Source organism: Ceratina calcarata, unplaced genomic scaffold, assembly GCF_001652005.2.
Source record: "Ceratina calcarata isolate Rehan_Ccalc_2016 unplaced genomic scaffold, ASM165200v1 scaffold151.2, whole genome shotgun sequence".
NCBI classification, from domain to species: domain Eukaryota; kingdom Metazoa; phylum Arthropoda; class Insecta; order Hymenoptera; family Apidae; genus Ceratina; species Ceratina calcarata.
The window spans coordinates 1,544,619-1,566,327 of NW_017136308.1; the positions used below are offsets into that span (position 1 = coordinate 1,544,619).

Here is a 21,709-nt window from a genome sequence, read left to right on the forward strand (position 1 = left end):
ATCGATCCTATTACACACATCCTTGATGTTTGATGTGCGACCAGTTCCAGATGAATGATGGAGAATTGTTAATTAAAAAAACGTTTCAGGTGCGAAGAGAGTATGCTGTTAACTTCGGTAAACCGCGAATTGTACGCTCGGACGCTGTTCCTTCTAAACGAAAATCGTTTCGTTTCGTTGATCTCCGTACTTTTCTAAACGATTGAAAGAAACGAATATTTTCGCTGAAGGAAAGGGCGGCGTGAAGATCACGGAATACGTATAACAGTATTTGCAATAGGAAGCGTTAGCTTCGGTGTTCAAGCATTTATTTCCAAGATTGTGCGAGAATCGATTTGGGAGGAAACGTTTTACTTAAATTCGGAAGCGAGTATTTCTATTCCAAATACCGTTCTACTCGAACTTGTGATACGTTCTACGGATAGAGGAACAAAAAGATTACGTCCGCTTTTCCGTTAAACCTTTGAAATTCACGTCACGGATATATATATCACTATCGTTTTCCGCGAGGCATAGCAATAATCGAAGTATAGACGTTCTTAAGGGATTACTTTACGATCTTCTTCGTTTGTATATAATGTGTACACATCTGAGGCACTCGGGTTAACGTGTGTAGATGAAATTTTAATGATAAACGTTACGACTAGTTTGAGTGATTATTACCCGTATCCGAACGATCGTTTTTTACATTGTAAAAAGAATGTTGTTCTGTTAAAACGATGCCGCTTACATCGACGTGCGGGTAAAGAAAAAAAAGAGAACGAAAACATCGTTTTAGGCGCGTTACGTGTTCTGCGTTCCTTAGCTCGATTGTCCGTAAACAAATTTTTTAAACACGATAAACTGAGAGAACAGCTTTTGACACGGTTAGGACGAACTAATTGAACTTTGTTTCATTTAAAGACGTTCTCAGAGCATCGTTACTCTTAATGAATGTGCAACTTGGAATATTTTAAGGAAATGGACAGTTTAGCTAAGTTCGTACTGCAGAATCTATGTATATATACGTAATTACGTATTTTATCTAAATTAAGCTTTTTTTATTTGTTAAATTCTTCGAATCGAGCAACAACAGACAAAACTGAGAAATAAAATTATAAATACATGAAACGACCAATGAATGATTAAAAAATAACTCGGTGATTTTAAAAGACTATGAAATTTAGTTGGTGACAAGATCCGAATTATTTTAACACATCTTGTCGCGGTTGTTAAGTTTTCTACGCATAATAAAATTTATCGACGTAAACACTTATAACGATGCCGAGAATTATGCTATGATTTACAAATCTCTTCTCTTATGCACATAACTGAACGTAAATTGTATTTGAAATACTCTCGTATAGTCGAAATAGAACAGAGAGCGAACAATCGTGTAAAACTACCACCGTAATCTGTGTGTAAAATAAATTCGATCGTATCGTTTTCCAGAATTCTGTGAAATTACAAAACGGCGACACGTGGACATATTCTTTACAGTAGTTGCAATAAAATAAAGAAATTTTTATAAATACCTGTATCGAACGTTTTCTATCTTCCTACACCTTGCGAATAAAACGTGAATGTCGTGAATCGAACTTTTCTTCTGTTAACTTCACTCCGTACTTTAAACGGTTTGTCATTGGGAGCAACAATTGAGTCTTGTTGTTAGCCGTTTGTATTCAATTGGATAGACACTGCACAATGGAAGCGTTAAATGATATTAATAATATCGCCGAATGCATATTAGAATTGGTACGTCACTTATTTCTATTTCGTCTAGAATTTCGGTTCTTTCAATTTTTCTTGTTTAAACGAGTTGACACTTTGCAATCGCAAGGTGTCGAATTCTTTAAATGCGAGCGCCACGTCGATCGCAATAAGAGTTCACAGGGGTGAACGTAAAATTCAAGTAATAGACAATGGGAAAGGAATATCGAGATTGCAATTAAAATTGATGGCTGAATACAACAAAAAACACTTTGATTCGTCAAAACTACAAAATCCGAGGAGCAAGACGTCGTTAATCAAAATTCGTAGATTGTCTAACGCTCTGATGATTACTTCTAGACATTACAAGTCTCCCACGACTTACCTGAAGGTACACAATCTTCGTAGTTAAATAAGAACCTTTTACAATTTTCTTTTAAACCTATATAGTAAATGTCCCAGTTTCTGGTCACATCACGATTTCTACTTACTGGCTCTTTCTATAATTTAACACTTTGACTGCCATGAGGCTCACGGGTGACTGATACACCGTAAACAAAGACAGTTGTCCTTCGCAAGTGGTCTGACGGGGATTTCCTTAAAAATTCGCGTGGCAGTCAAAGTGTTAATATGTAATGTAATGTATGTGTATCTTAAGTCAATAAGTAAAAATTGTGAAATAAACAGAAACACTATATTTTAGGTTTTCGAAGCATTCCAAAGTCCAAAGTTTTTTGAAATCGAAAGGAGACCTTGTCAGGGTACGTCTGTGATCATTTGTGGATTCCATGAATTAAGTTTAAAGAAATGGGACACATTTTCCGTGTGTTTCTTAATTCGAAACATTGCCATAGCCAATCCGCAAGTACGTGAAGAATGACATATTTTTAACTATAATCAAACTTGAAATTAAAATGTATGCAGGTTTCGTTCACCATCAAAGATAATGAGACAATGGACATTACCATGGCAATCACGAAGCTTCGTAGTCCAACAGTTATCTTTAAAACATTATACAGCAGAGAACTGCAGCATCACAAGATATGGTACATAAAATCTACGAACAGATCTGACATCAAGTTCCATGCATACATTGGACTAACTAATAGTACTTCCATTCAGTACATTTTCTTAAACAATAAACTAGTCTCTTGTCCCTTGATTTTACAAGTGATATCAGCTGTTTTCACGAATTCATTGAAGTTTATTGGGAAAGAGCAGAATTTAGAGATATCATTGAGGAGGAGAAGAATCTTTATTTTACTATTTATTATGTGTGAAGCAGAGTACGTTTTCACGATCGATGAAAATCAAAAGAGAATTTTAATTTTTCGTAATATACAAAACTTTTTACACAGAATTAAAAATAAGATAGTGAGAGTATTTATCAAAGGCGCTGCACCACTGTCTGTCAGTCACAGTGCTAAAGAACACAATAGCAGTGACGCACTATTGACTGTTGATCCAATTCCATTTATTACACCAATTTCAATAAAAAATGCCACATTTTTACCCACTCATAACTCACATCACATTAAGGAACATAATGAAGAATACAAAACGAATGAAATATCATCGATCGCAAACTTGACTCAACTGATTGCACCTATCGTACATGATGAAAATGTTAATAAAGAAGACACACTATTAAGTCTCTCAAACTGGTCTAACTGGTCTTCTGTTAAGAATTTAAATAATAAAACTAATGGTTTTAAGTTTTACAAGCAGTTCGACTTTTTGCCACGAAATCTGCATAAACTATTACGTGGTAATAAAAAGTTGGTGATGACTGATCTCTTGAATGAATACAATGAAAGTCTAATGAAATTAAGAACGAAATGGGAAAGTATGCAGCTTTAATCAGAGAACGAATAATCACGATTGCGGGACTCTTAAACTTCTCCTCTTCCAGTTCCACCTTTATTACCCCGTCAAGAAATTGACATACGTCCGTGTAAATATATTCAGAAGTATCGTGAATTTACATTAAAGAAAGAAAATTTGAAATATGTAAAAGTATGTAGGTGAGATAATACAATATTATAAGAATATTAATGGGTCAGTAGGAACACTTGGATTACTATAAATCTTATCTCCTCAGATAATAGGACAAATGAATAAGGAACTGATAGTAGGATTGACCATTAAAAGCGATATGAAGATGCTTTTATTAATGGACCAACATGCAATTCACGAAAGAATAAGATACGAACAACTGCTTCAGGGTAATGATTAATAATCTTACACAGAAAAGTGTCAATAAGACGATGTGTACACAGTACACTTATTATAAACACTAATTCTTTAGAGTACAAATCGCAATTGAAAAACGAACTACTGTCCATCAAATTAAAAGAGCCCATTGTCATACAGTTACCTGTACACAGTTCTACTTTACTTTTATCCAATCGATCGGTGTTGAATAAATTCGGTATAAAATTCAGTATGACAAGCAGCAAGCACAGTATAATAATACACACAGTACCGGAATTATTAGAAAGGAACAAGTATCATTCCGACGTATTGAAGTTGAAGTCAAAAACACAGAATCTTTTGAACGAATTACTAGAAAATATTGCTAGCTACAAGTGCCCTCAGTTGAACAGCTTACCACTTACCATTCAGGACGCTATTGCATCGGAAGCTTGTCACGGTACGTGTACTCTTTCCGTCGCGAATAAAATGCACAACGAATAAAATAAAAATAGTCATGGATATATATATTTCAGAGGCAAACAATAATAGAGTAACAATCTCATTGGTTTTTATATAACGTATACTCGCTATCATCTAATTTAAAGAGTATTTCAGGGTCTATCAAATTTGGAGCTCCGCTGACGTTGAGAAAATCCAAATGGCTTTTGAAATTATTAAGCGGGACGAAGAATCCTACACAATGCGCGCACGGACGTCCATCTATAATACCTCTATTGGATCTAATAGATTTGGAGACACGACGCAAGAAAACGGTCCCGGTATGTAATAATATTTAACTTCATATTTAAAAGAATCTATCTGTACTGTTTAAAAAAGTATATAATCTTACATGCATGTTTCTATCTAATTTAACGATTGCCGACGCATTTAGATGTCGGGATATCCCGAGATTAGAATATCTTTTCCAAAGTAATTGATTCGGCTGACGATAATCGAGAACTCATGCCCTGCTAAAGAAACTGGGCAGAGGTTGTTAGGCCGGGTAAAGAAACACATCGTGTATAAAGCGAATTCCAATTCTGGCGACGTGCCGACGAACAGAGTTGAAACCGGCTGCACTATGTCATTCAGCGATGAACGTATTTTGAGAACTGCTCCTTTCTGTAAAAGGAAACAAGATAACAATTTGACTCCCATTAATATTCGGACACACTTGGAAATAGAATTAAACTTACATCGCCCAACTTGAGATCCTTGATATAGCCGAGATAATTTAGATTCTTCGCGGATTCTTGCTTCGCGTAATAGATCCAATTGTGCAGTCCAATGATATCCGAATCGAATTTCTCAGCCAGGAACACAGTCTCGAATCCGGAACTGGACGCGTCTCCATCGATACGTTTGAACTGAGAGAACCAAATTCGTTTCAGCGAATCTTTAAATTCGTACTCGTCGTCCGGAATGTATCCCTTGTTGGCTAAGAATTTCATAGTCGACTTCATCACTTCGGTTTCGAGGATCTTGTCGATCAGTTCCGATTCCTCTCTACGTTCTTCGGATGTAACGACTTCTTTCGTTTTCACGTCTAGCTCGTAATTATCATGCAACGCAAGTACAGCTTTTACTGTTGGGATCTCATAAGCTTCGTCCTTCACAGTTAACAGTCTGAAACCGTAAATTAAAAAGAATTAAAAATGTATTCAGCTAAAACACAGCAGTACCTTCTGTTCGATTTTATAAAAGTTATTCAGTTTAGGTGTAGGTTCAATTTTGGTATTTACTGTATAGAGTAAGATTTGTCGTCTACTTACGGTTCAGCAGCATCGTCATTAGTGCTGTCATCCTTCTTCTGGCCTTGCAAATTTATCGTTATATATTTAAGAGCGCTGTTCGTTTCCTTCTCGTATAAACTTTCTGTCAACTTTTTGAGATCATCGTTTGAGGTAACGAATCCCAATGGATTAGGATTGTTCTGTCCCGATTGATCTTGAGAGTTCGAGTTGCTCGGTGGTGCACTATTGGTACCAGCGTTGGCCTGCGACGTTTCGGTCTGACCTGCTGGTGGAGCCGCAGCCGCCGGGGCCGCCGGGACCGCCGGAGCAGGTTGGGCAGCTGAGGCCGCTGCAGCCTGCTCGGTGTTTGGAGCAGGTACAACAGCAGTTCCATTATTGTAGTAATTATTATATGTAATTTCGGTGTGAGAAGGAACTGCGCTGGCGCTGCCGCCGCCGCCGGTGCCTCTAGTGCCATAAATTCCTCCCGGTATCAATCTGTTCACAGCCGCATTTACTCCGGCGCTCACGCCAGCGAAAACGAACGCTTCTTTCGCTAGTTGTCCAATGCCAGGCTTCGATTGTTGCAATAAAACAGTTTGCTGTGGCATCTGTCCCATGGAGGGGCTATAAGAGTGTCCGTACGATGGTTGCCCGAAGCTCGGTGCTCCATACGCTGGCGGAGCTCCGTGAACTGGCGGAGCTCCGTAAGCTGGCGGTGCTCCATAAGGAGCGTGTCCTCCCACTCCCGGATTGTAACTACCCGGTGGACTATACGGTGGTGGAGCGCCGTAAGGATGTCCCGGTGAAGGATTATAGCCTTGACCAGGCGAAGGGTTGGAACTCTGATACGGATTATTAGCTTGCTGACGAGGATATCCACCTAGAAATTATTTTTCTTCTATAGTAATTCCTATTGTTATTATTATGGAAAGTGTTTAGTATACCTGAAGGATTGTATCCAGATTGAACGTTCGACGCGCTGGATTTAGCCGCGTGTTCGTTAACAGGAGCGGACGGTTTCGGTCCTGCGTTAGTTGCAGTAGGCTTCTTCTCTGGCACATTCCATCCTATCTTACCCGGCTGTGAACCTCCTGTATGTCCTGAAGAATAATAGTTCAAATTTTAATTAAGTAGGAATATGCTTGGTTGCGTAGATGAAATAAATAGTTCTGATCGCAGGGAGTAACGAATTCTAATGGAATTAAGAACTACCTGTTTTCTTGAAATTTGAACTCGAACTACTGCCTCTCGAGCGGGACGAATACAATCCCGATGAACCTCCGCTTCTTCCTCTCTTCCCATTGCTGGTATCAACTGTTCAGACAAAGTTAATAAAATATAAGAGAAACCTGCGACGTAGGATTCTTAGAATAGGCGTTCAACTAATTGAATTGTAGACTATGCGCGAACGGATTACCAGCCAACGAGATTGACGAAGCGTAAAAAGAATGAAATCACTGAATAAGATTTTCACGCAAAGATTACGTGTGTCTCACTGATTAATCCTGATTGCAAATGATGATACGACGGAAGTTTGCAAATTATAAAAATATTTCGAAAACACAGTCACGGTAACGTTTCGCTGATTTACACTCCATTATTTTTCATTACTTTATTCCTTCATTGCTCGATTGAATGTAATGTATCGAATCAAAAGAATTTAAGAGAGATAATATTTCAATTTCCTTGATTATAAGTGCTACATGCTGGTTCGTGTGACTCGATTAATAATATTCCACCTACGCCTTATTGAGTCCCTCTAGATTATGCCCCAACAATTTAACAATTTGCTAAATAAAATAATGGTATATCGTTAACGCGCTGATGCTATATGCATGAAATCAATCCATACATATCCATTCATCTATCCATAATCTATGAATGATTGCGCTGTAATTGTTTTTATCAAAATAATCATTGAATAAATTCCCCTCGTTTATCAAGAGAGATAGTCTTCCTTCAAAGCCCTAGCATTATTTACTTTGCTATAGCAGTAGAAACACGTAATTCCAAACAAACTTCGTGGAATCTATCGTGACCATAATTAGCCAAAACGCTAGCCACGTTATGCGGAACTGTTTAGAATTCATAGAAGTGACTCATTCTCAGTATTGGACACGATACTGACTTTCTACAAGAAGCTCGGTTTTTCTGCGACTTCCTTTCAATCCTATCAAATGCGAGCAAGTGAATAAATACGTGCTCGCATGCGTTGGTGTAGCAACGCAGAGTGAGAGCAATTTATACTCGGTGATCTTGTTACGATCTTGTTACGTTCTGTTTGGTTGCAGTCCTACCGTGCAATTTTACGATCGATTAAACTATGAAACAGATCACACGTAACGGATCGTTACGTCCTCCGACGTACAAGCGTCGCTCTTCTAAATTTTGTATTTTCAGCCTCCGAGAATAAATGATTAAATCTCTGATCCAATGGAATACCAATTAGCTTCTATTAATTAAGAATTATAATTATTTAATTGGAAGAGGTTCTTACTCAAACAATACTTCAATTGTCCATTGAGACTTACAGAATCGTTAACTGTTAATACGGTAATTCAAAGATCCGTAATCCTCTTAAGCTCGAAACGTAAAATTGAGAAATCTGGATTCTCGGCTACCTTGAATGCTAGACGTTGGCATGCATCACAAATTTTTTTTAGACAAACTTTCACTTAAATAAAATTCTCTACTCTGTATGCACTGACTATTGAAAGTGTCGATCAACTTTAGGGAAGAGAATATAAACTCAGGTAAAAGAGCGTATCGTCTGAAAATATGAGTAGCTACTGTATTGATAATTTATCAATGTCAGTTCCTAAAAGAAATCCTTGAAACATTCTCTAACGTTACGAGGATAAACTCAGTGATGTCACTGCCACATACACAAACCGTGCAAGGAAGCTATTTCCTTCACCGTGTAAAACTAGTCGATCAGTTTGCACAGAAGAAAAGAATTTGCTTACCGTAAACAATTAGAACGATTATCGTGCAGATCGCGATCAACTTGGCGTTCATGTTTCCTGGCTTTTATTTCGTTGTGCCAACGTGAAACTAAATCGATGTCGCGTCCAAAGATCACTCAGTAGAACGGATCGATGCGCACTGCTCGATGTTAAACTCGTTACTGAAAGACTTCCCGTGGATCGGCGCGCATGAAACCAGTCTGGAATTGCAGTCTCGTGTCTGTACGTTTTACGTCGTTAAGCTTTCTCCTCTCGAGTCGATCTCCGATGCGTTCACGGCATACGATAGAATGATCTGGTTACAAGGAAACTACACGGTAAGGTCACTGAATTTTTTTGAAACAAGGACGTTGGCCCTCGAGGATATTTAGTCTATTTTTAGTGTATGATAGTATGTGATTGTATAATATTTTTAAAACTGAAGTTTATTTTTATCATTCCTCTCTTTAATTGCAATTGATTCATTTCTTTCCCATTTAGGAAAAGTTGAATTTCACAAATTTGAAGAACCGTTCAAGAGGATATAAAAAATAGAAAAGGAGGATCCGAAAGAAAATGTGGAATCGTTTAATCCATCAATTATTTTAAGAAGATATACCATTACATGATTATAACATAATAACTGTATTCAACCCGATATATAACAATATGATACATAATATAAAGTTCTAAGAGAAATTACTACAAATCATTTGAAATATGTTAGAACATTGGAAGCCCGAGGTCTATAACTTCTTTCCCGAAGTAAGTAAACGAATGCGTGTAAATGGTGAATTTGGTACCACCAAGAGAAACCGGGCAAACGTTGTTCGGCCTTGCGTGGAAGCAGATAGTATACAAGGACATTTCCAGCTCAGGAAGCGTGCCGATGAATATCGTTGCGTTCGGTCGAACGATTCCATCCATTTCGAAGTTCAATTTCAGTAGCGAGGCGGTCTGAAGGCAACATATGTTTAATAATGGAATTAATAGAAGTATGCGAGAACACGATGATCGGATCATCGACAATTTCAGGATTTTTTACTTACATTGCCCAAGTCCAGTTTGTCCACGTATCCCATGTAATTCATTCGTTTCAAAGACTCCTGACTCGCGAAGTAAATCCAATCTTGGACACCGATTACAGCCGTGCCGTAATTCTCAGCCGCGAACACGCGTTCGAATCCGCAGGTGCTTCCGCTAAATATAGTGAACCAAATTCGACGAAGTACGTCCTTCTTTTCAAAATCATCCGGGTCTATAAATCCTTTATCGGCTAGCCATCGCATAGCCGATGACATCTCACTTGTCTCCAGGACGGTATCAATCAACAGATTCTCCTGTTTTCTTGTCTCGAGTGTACGATTCAATTTCTTCCGGAAGTCGTGCTCATAAGTGTCATAAAGAGACCGCGTTACATAAATCGTCGGATACTCGAACAGTTCTGGGTCCACCTCGAACAATCTGTAAACGGCAAACGAATGAGATGTTTAAAGTATAAAAGAACAATTATCGTAGTACGATAATTTGTTGCTGAGTAGTAATGTTCCAAACTTGAAAATTAGAATATAAAGAGGGAGAACAGAGTTTAATACGTACGGTTCTTTAGCTTGATCCGTTATGTTTGTAGACGCAGCCTTGGCCTGTAGATTCAGTTTGATGTACTTAGACAGATTGTGCGGATTTTTCGCGAACAATTCTTCCGTTATTTTATAAAGTTCGTCGTCGGAAATTCTATAGGTAGGTACATACACCTCGGGATGAACGGTGCTGTCAGAGAGATTACTTTGAGGAACAGCAGAATTCGTTGGATTATTATTTAAATTTTGGGATCCAGTTGTTGTGGTTCCACTAACAGCTGGAGATGTATTTGACACTACACTGGCAGGAATGCTTGGGATATATGAATTCGTATTTCCAGAAGGAACATTGCTATTTCCCACATTTGGAGTAAATCCTCCGGTTGGATTACTGCTAGCAGGCGGTATATACGGAGCAATTGATCCAGCATTTCCTTGTGGAACACTTGTGGGATTCGTATTGCCATCTGCGCCAGGTGCGGTGTTAATGTAATGATTGTTGTAAGTAATATGAGTCGTCGTCGAGGGAGCAGTTTCAGCGGGTCTGGTTTCAACGTAACGAGTGTGAGGATTTATCAGCCTGTTTACTCCCGCGTTGATGGTTGAGAAGACAAGCGCTTCTTTAACCAATTGGCCAAAACCTGGACCGGAACTTTGCTGCCCGGGTACCATCAAAATTGTCTGCCCGGGTATGAACGGTTGCACCGCGGGTTGTGCCATTTGCTGTGGATGGTAAGTCTGTCCATAATGCATTGGTCCGTTTGGAACACCTGCAGGAGCACCGTAAGCACCAGCATGAGGATGCATGGAATAAGGATTGCCTAGAGGCATCGAGTTCGTCTGATGCAATGGAGGAGACATCGACGGATTTGACCAAGGACTACCTGAAGGCATTGGATGAGTCGGATATGGAGGATGACCACTAGCCGAAGAACTTAAATGGGGACTTGTTGGCATAGGCATGGGGTGTATAGGATACGGAGGATTTCCACTTCTTGGTGGACTGAATTGGGTCCCAGCAGAGGTTGGGTGCGTTTGTGGATAGACATGATCTCTGAATCCAACAGGCGGCGGTTGAGAACCCGGTACACTTGGTTGGGAATTCGGCATGAACGGCTTATTATCTCCTGGCCGAGGATTATTCCATGGAGAACCGGAAGGTACCGAAGGAGTTCCCTGATTAGGAACTGGATTAGGCTTCCATGCAGGATGTGTATCGACTGGTGCAGCTGGTTTGTTATTATTCAAGTAAGGATTGCTCCAAGGAGGATTTGCTGGTCCTGTTGATGAATGACCTGCAACATGAGTTGGTCTGCAAATCTGCGTAGACTTTGGTAACAGAGTAACTAAGATCATCTTGCATTTTATACCTTGATTTTGAGTTACCCCTGCAGTAGATTTCATAATATGATCTTGAGACGGTGCAGATGGATGAAGCGGTGAAGTCTGTCTGCTCTCGGTCACAACTGGTTTGCCGACTGGAGGGACGTGTCCAGGCATAACAGGATGTAAATTCGTAGGGTAGGGTGGTTGAGAAGGCATCGTTTGAGCTTATTTAAAAATGTATTCTTTAATCTCTATATTTTTACCTGAGGCTTTATACTGCAATATTTACCTGGCCTCGTAGCACCTCCGCCTTCTCCATGTAAAAATTGAGTATTAACATGATGAGCTGTATTCTGTGATCCTGTGAATTTTGAAATACGTCAAATTTGAGAACATTTATATTTGTAATTACCATACATATTAGACTGTGCGGGTCAGCTTTGACCTGTAGTTGTAGGCGATGTTCCTCCATGAGGAGTTGCACGTGATCCACTGGTAGGACTCACATGCGTTCTTCCGCTATGCGATGTTCTTTGTGGAGTCCTACCAAACGATGTTCCATGGGAGAGCCCGTGTGATGATCCGCGCGACGATGCGTACGACCCTCCGCGCGATGATCCGCGCGACGATCCGTACGACCCTCCGCGCGATGATCCGCGCGATGATCCGGTACCGAGACTAAACTTTGTTGCTTCGATCCCATCTAATTAGAAGATTAAGTAGGACACGAATAATTAAATATTAAAAAAATAAAACTGTAAAACTGAAGTACTTGCCGAGTACGAGGATCACGCAAACGAATATGAAAGCGTACGCTTTAAATCTCATTATTTCCAGACGTCACGTACACTACTGTAACATACCACAGATCTTACTAAAATGCTTGATTGACAAATGCGTACAGTTTACACTCTCGTTTATCAAACTTTTTTCCTCGTAAGTGCATTACATCTTGCAATGTTATCTGTTTGGTTTTCCTTGAAATCACACTGTATAACGAAAGGTCATTGCTGCTGACCTTATAGAGATACGGGAATTTCTAATGATAGCAATAACATTCTCTCAACAAGCTTTTATTTGGTCCAAATAACAACTTCCACCGAAATACATATATTTTATAAGTATCAAATTATAAGTAAGTACGCATAAAAATTAAGACTCAATAATAAAATGTTAACAAACGTCAAGATTCATATAAACTGATATAAATTGATCTCTTACACATGTACTGGGAACCATTACCAAAAAATATTCTTTGTCTAAAAGGATGAATAACCATCGACACGGCCTCCTTTCGTGAAAATACTGAGATTGATAAATCAGTTCTTGTATCATGGATTCGGTTTACTTTTCTTTCGCAATGTATCTGTCTAAGATCTTCTCACTTGGATAGTCTGGAACTGACAATTGTCTGAATCCTTCATCGTCGACAAAACAAATCTCATGACCATCCTAAGAAGTTGCATTCGTATCACAGTTATTAATAATACATCACATTTATTTTTTAAATTTGAGGATAAAATATTTAAAATATACTTACTGGATCAGCGAGAATAATGACTCTCACAGAAGCCTTCCCTGGAGTATCTAGAGTGATCAAGTCAGTTAATATAGTATTCCCACTGTCTTTAATCCTCTTTTGAATTTCTGGCTGCTGTGCATGAGGAACAGAAAATGCGATACGTCCGTAAGCCGTAGCATGAACAACTTCAACACCTAATCAAACAAACCAGTATAATAAATGTCTTCTTCATCGTGATTGCATCATATTGCAAAATGCTTACCAATACTTATGAATTCGACCTTCGCCTGATCTGCACTATATCCCATAAGTACAGTTTTCTCAGTTTGATCAAATATTTTCAAACCCAATATGTCCTTCCAATAAACAATAGTTTTCTCAAGATTCGAGCTGGATAAAGATACTTTCTCTACAGGGTCTATTAAAAAATAGATTTTTTTTATCTAAATGAACATGAAAATTAGAGAAAATAAAAATTCGTTCATTCTTAATACCTTTATCTAGAGGTTGTGGTTCGTCAATGAGATAGTATTTGTAACCACCAGGTGCTTGTAAAACAAATTTTCCCCTTTCTTCCTTCACTGGCCATCCTTGCGAACGTGCTCTTTCAAGCGCCTCTTTAGATTTGATCGTTATGCCACAGAAATCATTTCCTAGCTTATATTCCTTAATGCCATAGTTGTAAGTTAACTCGACCACGAAGTGACTATCCTCTGGTCCATATCCTATCATAGTCTTGCTCCATCTGTTCGCGTATGGCCTGTTAAAAAGACAAGAAAATTATAACAATTCGCAAATAGCTTATGTATTAGACAAACCCGTTGCAAGCCGCCTCGCATCCTTCGGAAAATTCCTCGTGTCGTAATACCTGTAACAAAAGAATAGTTCCGTGAAATATACAGTGACTCCGGTTAATATTCAAACAAATTTCGAAGTCGAATAACATTTTTCATATTAAACCAAACAACTGAATTTTTTGTAGGATGCTACAATGTTTGAAAAAGTTTGAAAACGGTCAGTTTGATCTGTAGTGGTTTAGAGTCAATAGGAGTTACTGTAGATTTAATTGAATAAAGTACTGACCTTCATCCCAAGGATTTCGCGATAAAATTTTACCGTCTGCTTCCGATCCGGTATTTTAAATACATAATGAAGAGCGCGTCCAGTGGCCATTCTTAAAAGACCTATCTTTGCAGTTGTCAAAGAATGTTAAACAAGTAATTCTTTCTGGAGTTAAAACGCAAGGATCTCCACCCACTGCAGTTATTATACAGACTGACCGTCGCTGATGTTCTCCAAAGAAAAACCCATTAATGACTAATCGTTGAATTTAATTACATATTTGTAATTGTTGAAGCGCTCGTGGCATGTGATCGTTTCTACTTACCTCTCAGGCTATATGTAACACCGTCGATGTATCTTTATCCTCTTATCAGGGCTTCAGGAAAAATGAAATAAGAGATTATTCGAGATAAAGTAACTTATATTTGTTTATTTCGAGACGTTGTCATTCGCCTCATGGATTTACTTCCAACGTGGGAATGGGTGCAATCGGTGTAATGCTAATGTTATCCTTTATTTACAAGAAGATAAAAAGTAGATACGCCATATGCCTTGGAGTTGGAAGTTCGGTCATTGGAGGCAGTAGCTCACAGCTCGCGGCTAACGAAATCTCTGCTTTAGCGGCAAACCAAAAGACGATCGTATAACGCAAGCGCAACATGTATTTCAGCTTTCCAAGTTCAGCCTACTTCATATGAGTTACTTCGCATCAGATCTGGTCGAACTGTTGAAGGTTTATAAGTGGGGAGTGTCATTTCTTTTGTAGCGTTACAACGTTACAAACACATCTACGCGTATGAATTCTACGCTGTAAGTGATAGTGGTTAATTAGTCAGCCATTTACTCCTCGTCTTGAGTTAATCACCATTCCAAGCAGCTGCGATCGGTTCTACGTTCGGAGAACATTGCACATTTCCTGGGAATAAAAGGTAAATAAATTCTACTCGGCGCACGAATGTCATTATCGATTGTAACAATTTCCAGAAAGTGCGCATGACGCATCCAATTGACGTTTACTATTATTATTCCTATTTCTCCGATTAACATTCAGTATATCTGAAAACAGTTTTAATACCGTCGTTGCTAAAACGTTTTCTAATACATACAAGTTCAAGAAGACTCGAACGTTACATTACGTCAGTCTCTAATACGGAAGAATATTTAAGTAAATATATTCTCGTCGCCTTCTACGTATCATCTATTTCGCAATTTTCGTCGTAAGCCACTTTGCCGGGTGAAATACGAATTGTTTAATCGATCGGATTTACACCGAAGTAAAAAAACAGTGAATATTATAAATTTTCGAGTACGTGATGTTCCTTGACTTACATAACGCTATCAATTCATTTTTTTCTTCTATATCCATAGTTTACCGGAATACATTTTATGCAACTATTATGTTTAACAAGAAATCATCTTTTTAACGACATTGAACGATAATACCAATGTGATCTAAATATTACGCATGTTGACGTAAATTTAATTATTAACTGGTATTTTCATGCCCTTTTCAGCTGATAATGACATACCTTGGAAAGAAATTAATGAGTTAGTGTTCATATTTACAGCGTCTGAATACGTGATTAGAATCCCTGTGAGAGTTGGTTTGTCAATAAACAGAACTGATTAAATTGCATTCTGAAAAATTGTCTATAAATATGAGCACGTTATGTGTTAGCTAAAAGTATTTCAGACACACCTTTCTTATATTCTTTACTAATCAATCAGGTTGAGATAAGATTCTTCACTTCTAGTTTTCGTTTAACACTGAATCATTTTGATATTATCATTTTCTCTTAATATGAATTCTACGAAAATGTTATTTTCACGTGTCAAAGTGTAATCATAACATGATGCAATTTCATTATTGTTTTGTTCAATGAGTTCTTTCAATAACCATTTTGGGCATGTTTTGTTAATTACGTGGAGAAATTATTACAGTTTCTGTGTGTGCTTCGTTCTATTAAGAATGTAAATACAAAAACTTACATATAGTCTTGGTGTAGTGATGGTCTTAACTGATAAGTGATAAAATGATTTGGAGCATGTCAGGAAGTGAGTTTTTTCAGTAACTTCATGTATGTATTCAGTAGTATGTATTCAGTAACTTCATGTATGTATTCAGTATACATTCATGTATTCGTATGCTGGTCCCATTGATGTTTCCATTACCGTAATTCTTATGGTAATAATAGGTTCTTTTTCAGTTAAAACAAAAACGATAAGATGACAACTTGGCAGACACCAGGTGCAGGATTTTATCCAGGGCAACAAGGTTCTCATATTTTTCCTAAGTTATATACATTCATTACTATTACATTACCCTTGATATGCAAGTGTATTTAACAGCGAGCACCCCGATGCTTGTTTCAAGTGGCGATCATCGCTCAGTCATCGATAAAAATGTTTATCAGCCATAAGATTATTAGCTCAAATCAGGTATTCGGAGAAGTTCTTGCTCTATCCTTGCGATCGTAACCAATGGTCAATTAGCAAGAGCTTTTTTTGATACTTGAATTGATGCAGCAAATGTTTTTATCTGCTCAGAAATAAAAAAAAGTATTTGAATAAAATGAAGCACTAACATTTAGTGGCTGTTAATAGAGCACAAAATGATATGAGGAGTGATGCTTAACTTAGAATGGAAATTCTATTGTATCGTATTATCTTACGTGTTTGTAATTTGATTGTGCAGGGTATCCTCAGCAAAATCCTGGATATCCACCTCAAGAAGGATACAATCCTGGTTATCCGCCTCCTTACGGAGCAAATCAACCACCAGGTCCGTTTAGTGTTATTCATTTTCAAATCGGGGGACGCAGTAGCGTCCCGAAGGCGAGTTTAAGTATAATCGATGCTTGCCTGACGGTGCCGAGGGATTTATTATTACAGTCGAATTGGAGATTGGACATTTTTTTTTATAGCTCCTGGTTTCATACCTCCGGGACCACCACCTTACGGACAGAGCCCACCCTTCGGGGCAGAACCACAACCGGGCATGTATGGGTCAAATTATGCCGAAGATCCAATGGGATCCGATATCAAAGGATTTGATTTCTCGGAGAAAACCATTAGAAATGGATTCATCAGGTTTGTATCACGATCACACTTTCTTTTCGTTCATACAAGTTCGTATTCATCATGTATTTGATTATAATTTCTCTTTCTAGGAAGGTTTACAGTATCCTGATGTGTCAGCTTTCAATCACATTAGGGATGATCGCCTTATTCCTTTATCATCATCCTACGCATAAATTTGTGATGGCACATCCAGAACTATTCTGGATATCTTTTATAGCAACTATCGTCATGATCATATGTATGGCTTGTTGTACCAGTGTCAGACGAAAAGCCCCTTTGAATTTTATATTCCTGTTCCTGTTCACAATAGCGGAAAGTTTCTTGTTAGCTACCGCTGCTTCTACCTACAGCTCTGAAGAGGTAACGCATTAGAAATTTATATAAATTTTTACTGTTATACATTGACTCCCGTCATTTCTAGTCCGAATATTAATAGGAGAGATTGTATAAACCTGATTGACCAACGTTGTACTAACCAAGTTGCACTTTTACAGGTGATGTTAGCAGTCGGAATTACTGCAGCCGTTTGTCTCGCACTGACATTGTTCGCATTCCAAACGAAATTCGATTTCACTGCTCTCAACAGTATTCTGTTCGTTGCACTGATAGTTTTCATGATTTTCGGACTAATCGCAATGATATGGAAGGGGAAGATTATCACCTTAGTATATGCATCGCTCGGAGCTCTACTTTTCTCCGTTTACTTGATCTTTGATACTCAAATGATGATGGGTGGTAGTCATAAGTTCTCGATTTCTCCGGAGGAATATATTTTCGCAGCGCTGACCCTTTACTTAGACATTATCAACATATTCCTTTACATCTTAACAATAATTGGCGCTTCACGAGATTGAGCTTCGTAAAACATTCTCCTCGTCGCTGGTTTAATCTTGAATTCAAAAACGCTTTTACTTACCGTCATTCTTGTTTCGACTCTCTCTGTCCTGTACATAGAGAGTTGAACTCAGGAAAGCAATGAGGAACATAAAGGTTTTAGCCGAGGAGCATTAGCTTCTATAAAATGATAGCTCTTACACAACTTGTTAGCATCACGAAAAGTATTGAAAATATATTGTTTTAAAATTAGACTTCTAGTCTTCTAAGTCAGACTATTCCTATGCTTGCTAAGGGAAGCAAGACACTTGTTACTGTAAAACATAAATAAGATTGTAAGGAATATAAGCGCATAATACTTATACACTTCTATTTATATTTGTTCATTTCATATTTTCTATAAAAAGAAGTATTACCTCCATTGAGTTCGCTCTAAAAAAAAATTTGTTTGATAAAAAAATATTTTTCTATTCTATTAGAAGATCTTAAGCAATATGAATTTAATTATGTCTGAACTGCTTTTCAGTACATTAATGTATGTATGTACCGTAGTATCGTGTTATATATTAAAATACTATTCTAACTTCAAATTATCCTACTAATATATACATATATTTATTCGTTGTATGTGTTTAGAAGCCAGAAGCTACGTTACTCGATTATGTTTGACAAATAAATCAAATACTTCGATTTGATATCATTTCTCTATTCTATTCTACAGATTTCTCTTCACTTCTGTTCTGAATGTAAAACATTTTTATGCTATTCTCCCGCGTATTAAGCACTGCAAAAACAAAGATGATATATGTGTGTCTATTACGATAAAGGTTAAACGCGCCACTTTTTATTGAATGTACATTATTATAATTTGTATTCGCTGTAAAGGAAAATAAAGAAAACAGTTGGTTCGAAATCGTGAATGTTTATATTTGTAGTAAATTAGTCTTACATAAATAGGATAAAAGCTCTCGATTTTAAGCTTTTAACTTTTTAACTTAAGAGGTAAATAAGCATATAATAGTGCAATGTTCGTATGAAAAAGCGTTCAATGTTCACATAGTTTGTTTTTTTATCTTTACGATTAAAAGCCCACATTCACTCTCACTCTTTTCAATATGGTAACAAATTGCAGCCTCGTAACAAACAAATTGTACCTAGTTGACTTTGTTCGTGTAACAACGCATCGAGTTTCACATGGAAAACGAAGCTCCATCGACAGCACATATATTATCGATTTCCTGTGTTCATTATAAAATCTGCGACGGAGCTTTAATGCTTGTATACATGCAATAGACACATTTATAAGTACAGTCATATATGTATGTGACAAACAGCATTTATAACCCACCCTTTAAAACCCAGGTATAATTAAGAAACTTCACTTTCTAATTGAAGGTATTTCTCCATAGTTTCGAATTCGTGTACCCCTCTGTCCGTCAGAAGTGTCATCGAGTAAGTTTCATCGGATTTGATTAGGCAGTGTTGTGAAGAGTTTAATTATACTATTATGCTTTAAATTATGCTCTAAATCTATCCACAAATCTATTTTGAGTGGCACGAGCTGATATATAGTAATATTATGCGCCGTTAAAATAAATAACATAAAATTAGCAGCACCGATTAGAACTTCTTTCTACCCTCCGATCGACTGTCACTCTATCAGGAGCATCTTGTGGTTCTTTCCCGTGAGTCTTCTCCAGTATTGCTTCAGCTAATTCACTAAACGCACGATCGATATTAATGTTTGCTTTCGCCGATGTCTCCATAAATCTGATTCCATGCTCTCTCGCTATCTGCAATCGAATAATGTCATTTATTACTTTACATTCAGGGATTTAATATACCATTAATATTTGAACACTTCTCAAAACTTTTTAATGGTGCATCAAAGAAAACAAAGTTTTTTGAAGAACCAAATATTAATGGAAGTTCTGTAATTAAAATTGTTTCTACTTTACCGCTTCTCCTCTTTCCGTGCTAACGACGCGCTTATCTTCCATATCACTTTTGTTCCCCAGTATCATCTTTTCCACATCTTCATTCGCATGCTAGATTTGATCAACAAGGAATTAAACAACTTCTTTTCATGGTGGTTCAAGGAGTTTCACAGACACAAACACAATTACACTTACTTCATCAATGTTTCTTAACCACTTGACTATATTTTCAAACGTCTTTTCATTAGTAATGTCGTAAACAAGCATAATACCCATTGCACCTCTGTAATACGAAGTAGTGATAGTATGAAATCTTTCTTGACCAGCTGTATCCCTGTAAACGTACAGATTAAAGACTGTTTAGATAAATTCAATACGTTCATAACTTACCATATCTGCAACTTGATTTTCTTTCCTCTTAATTCCACTGTCTTGATTTTAAAATCGATGCCTAAGAGACAAAAAGAAAAAAAAAGGTCGCTTGTGTAAAAGGATCTCGTATGTTCTATTTACATAAAACATTCGACTCTCATAACAATGGTTCAACGGACAAAAAATTGCACGAGACAACTACCGCACGAAATGTATCGAACGATAAAACTCCGATATTCAATTATTTATTCATCAATTGCAAATTACTTGATTTTAATTTACGATAATTATAATTTTGTTTAAACAGCATAACCTATTGTACATCGAAAAAAATGTTTTAAACGAGGAAAGGTAGCTCGGTTCACGAAATTCGGTATTTATCGTTGGCCGTGTATTTCTTACCTATCGTAGAAATGAACGTCGTTGAGAAGGCATCGTCCGAGAATCTAAACAATATACAAGTCTTGCCGACCCCAGAGTCGCCGATCAGCAGTAACTTGAACAATAGATCGTACGTCTTTTTCGCCATTTCACTGTTGCTCCGCGTTAACGAGCCGCCGAGGAAAACAAATACGACTCGAACCTGTGCAGCACGATCAACGTTATTCCAGACGATGTTTCGAACATCGAACGCTAAGAACGATTATAGGTTTCAAGGTCGGACGAGGGCGCGTCTCGACGTATGTACAACGGTGCCTCGTTAACGACGGAAAAACCGGTCACAGGGGCTGACTATTAAAAGACAATACGACGTCACGCGACGGACCAGCACGCAGAAGCATCGGGGTAACTTTACACTTTTCGTACGGCGAGCAGAAACACCGTGAACAGGTCCCGATATCGAGTCAATTTAGAATATCCTTGATATAATCATTTGTTCATTGTAATTAGCGGCGAACGCGAAACTACGCCGGGTTCAACTGCGGATATTTCGCCTACCACGGGAGGTCACCACCACTGCAAGAATATAATTTAAAATCACCCGGATACTAACGGGACAGCTCGCGCTCGCAAACTGTAATCGCTCTTTTCGGACTACGATTTTTTATCATGCATGCATTTAAACGATTCTGCAATTTGATATGTATTTTTTGTTACTTTATATAAATCAGCGTCAATAAATGCGAACTCTCAAATAGGAAAACAAGTAGGTTTTACAAATATTTTCTAAAGCATTTAACATCCAATGTTCAAGCTCGTGAATAATTAAGCGCATCGTTAATATAAAATGTCGATGCTCCTTTTGCATATTCATAATTTCCTCTTAAACCTCGAATCGCGTGTCGACAGTATCTAAATGCGTTTTAACAAACGTACTATGTTTTTTTCAATGTAACTATTGTAAACAAGTTGGACTTTATGTTTCTTATTTTATTCGAAAGCAGTGTTAGAAGAGACGATCTCATCAGTAATGTTAAATGAATTAGCT

General features: G+C 37.7%; 6 protein-coding genes and 1 long non-coding RNA gene across 15 annotated transcripts; 3 read left to right on the forward strand and 4 right to left on the reverse strand.

The window, feature by feature from the left end:
• Positions 1–6: 6 nt before the first annotated feature.
• LOC108632042 (DNA mismatch repair protein Mlh3) lies at positions 7–4,682 on the forward strand. The gene is made up of 8 exons (XM_018036338.2): positions 7–1,734; positions 1,820–2,080; positions 2,393–2,554; positions 2,614–3,535; positions 3,602–3,705; positions 3,791–3,914; positions 3,998–4,342; positions 4,501–4,682. Exons 1-8 carry the CDS (start codon positions 1,684–1,686, stop codon positions 4,680–4,682), a joined length of 2,151 nt encoding a protein of 716 aa, XP_017891827.1. The 5' UTR covers positions 7–1,683.
• Positions 4,384–8,746, reverse strand: LOC108632190 (poly(U)-specific endoribonuclease homolog). The gene is made up of 6 exons (XM_018036605.2): positions 8,588–8,746; positions 6,834–6,935; positions 6,566–6,721; positions 5,658–6,501; positions 5,082–5,511; positions 4,384–5,007 (listed from the first exon to the last, which is right to left on the reverse strand). Exons 1-6 carry the CDS (start codon positions 8,637–8,639, stop codon positions 4,774–4,776), a joined length of 1,818 nt encoding a protein of 605 aa, XP_017892094.1. The 5' UTR covers positions 8,640–8,746; the 3' UTR covers positions 4,384–4,773.
• A 67-nt stretch (positions 8,747–8,813) lies between these two features.
• LOC113465202 (uncharacterized) lies at positions 8,814–9,265 on the forward strand. Its single transcript, XR_003390046.1, has 2 exons — positions 8,814–8,904; positions 9,068–9,265. It is a non-coding gene; the product is annotated as an uncharacterized LOC113465202 (long non-coding RNA).
• On the reverse strand, positions 9,151–12,366 carry LOC108632189 (poly(U)-specific endoribonuclease homolog). Its single transcript, XM_018036603.2, has 7 exons — positions 12,249–12,366; positions 11,918–12,175; positions 11,762–11,833; positions 11,517–11,696; positions 10,166–11,441; positions 9,616–10,030; positions 9,151–9,523 (listed from the first exon to the last, which is right to left on the reverse strand). The coding sequence occupies exons 1-7, from the start codon at positions 12,298–12,300 to the stop codon at positions 9,290–9,292; spliced, it is 2,487 nt and encodes an 828-aa protein (XP_017892092.1). The 5' UTR covers positions 12,301–12,366; the 3' UTR covers positions 9,151–9,289.
• Positions 12,367–12,529: 163 nt separating this feature from the next.
• On the reverse strand, positions 12,530–14,572 carry LOC108632139 (glyoxalase domain-containing protein 4). Of its 4 annotated transcripts, none has more exons than XM_026819455.1 (7): positions 14,382–14,572; positions 14,078–14,279; positions 13,813–13,862; positions 13,489–13,754; positions 13,257–13,412; positions 13,013–13,188; positions 12,530–12,924 (listed from the first exon to the last, which is right to left on the reverse strand). In XM_026819455.1, the coding sequence occupies exons 2-7, from the start codon at positions 14,165–14,167 to the stop codon at positions 12,817–12,819; spliced, it is 846 nt and encodes a 281-aa protein (XP_026675256.1). In that variant the 5' UTR covers positions 14,168–14,279; positions 14,382–14,572; the 3' UTR covers positions 12,530–12,816. The 4 variants fall into 4 exon arrangements, with proteins under 4 accessions (XP_026675256.1, XP_017891993.1, XP_017891994.1 ...); XM_018036504.2 differs by having other exon boundaries at positions 14,078–14,287; XM_018036505.2 differs by having other exon boundaries at positions 14,078–14,311.
• Positions 14,573–14,715: 143 nt separating this feature from the next.
• Positions 14,716–18,884, forward strand: Lfg (Glutamate NMDA receptor-associated protein 1 lifeguard). Of its 6 annotated transcripts, XM_018036501.2 has the most exons (7): positions 15,013–15,221; positions 15,998–16,111; positions 16,264–16,331; positions 16,752–16,838; positions 16,981–17,146; positions 17,227–17,497; positions 17,632–18,884. In XM_018036501.2, the coding sequence occupies exons 3-7, from the start codon at positions 16,283–16,285 to the stop codon at positions 17,989–17,991; spliced, it is 933 nt and encodes a 310-aa protein (XP_017891990.1). In that variant the 5' UTR covers positions 15,013–15,221; positions 15,998–16,111; positions 16,264–16,282; the 3' UTR covers positions 17,992–18,884. The 6 variants fall into 6 exon arrangements, with proteins under 6 accessions (XP_017891986.1, XP_017891985.1, XP_017891992.1 ...); XM_018036497.2 differs by lacking the exons at positions 15,013–15,221; positions 15,998–16,111 and adding an exon at positions 14,716–14,985 and having other exon boundaries at positions 16,252–16,331; XM_018036496.2 differs by lacking the exons at positions 15,013–15,221; positions 15,998–16,111 and adding an exon at positions 14,716–14,985.
• Positions 18,878–21,276, reverse strand: Rab10 (RAS oncogene family member Rab10). Its single transcript, XM_018036507.2, has 5 exons — positions 20,683–21,276; positions 20,299–20,359; positions 20,104–20,242; positions 19,930–20,019; positions 18,878–19,764 (listed from the first exon to the last, which is right to left on the reverse strand). Exons 1-5 carry the CDS (start codon positions 20,807–20,809, stop codon positions 19,579–19,581), a joined length of 603 nt encoding a protein of 200 aa, XP_017891996.1. The 5' UTR covers positions 20,810–21,276; the 3' UTR covers positions 18,878–19,578.
• Positions 21,277–21,709: the final 433 nt, after the last annotated feature.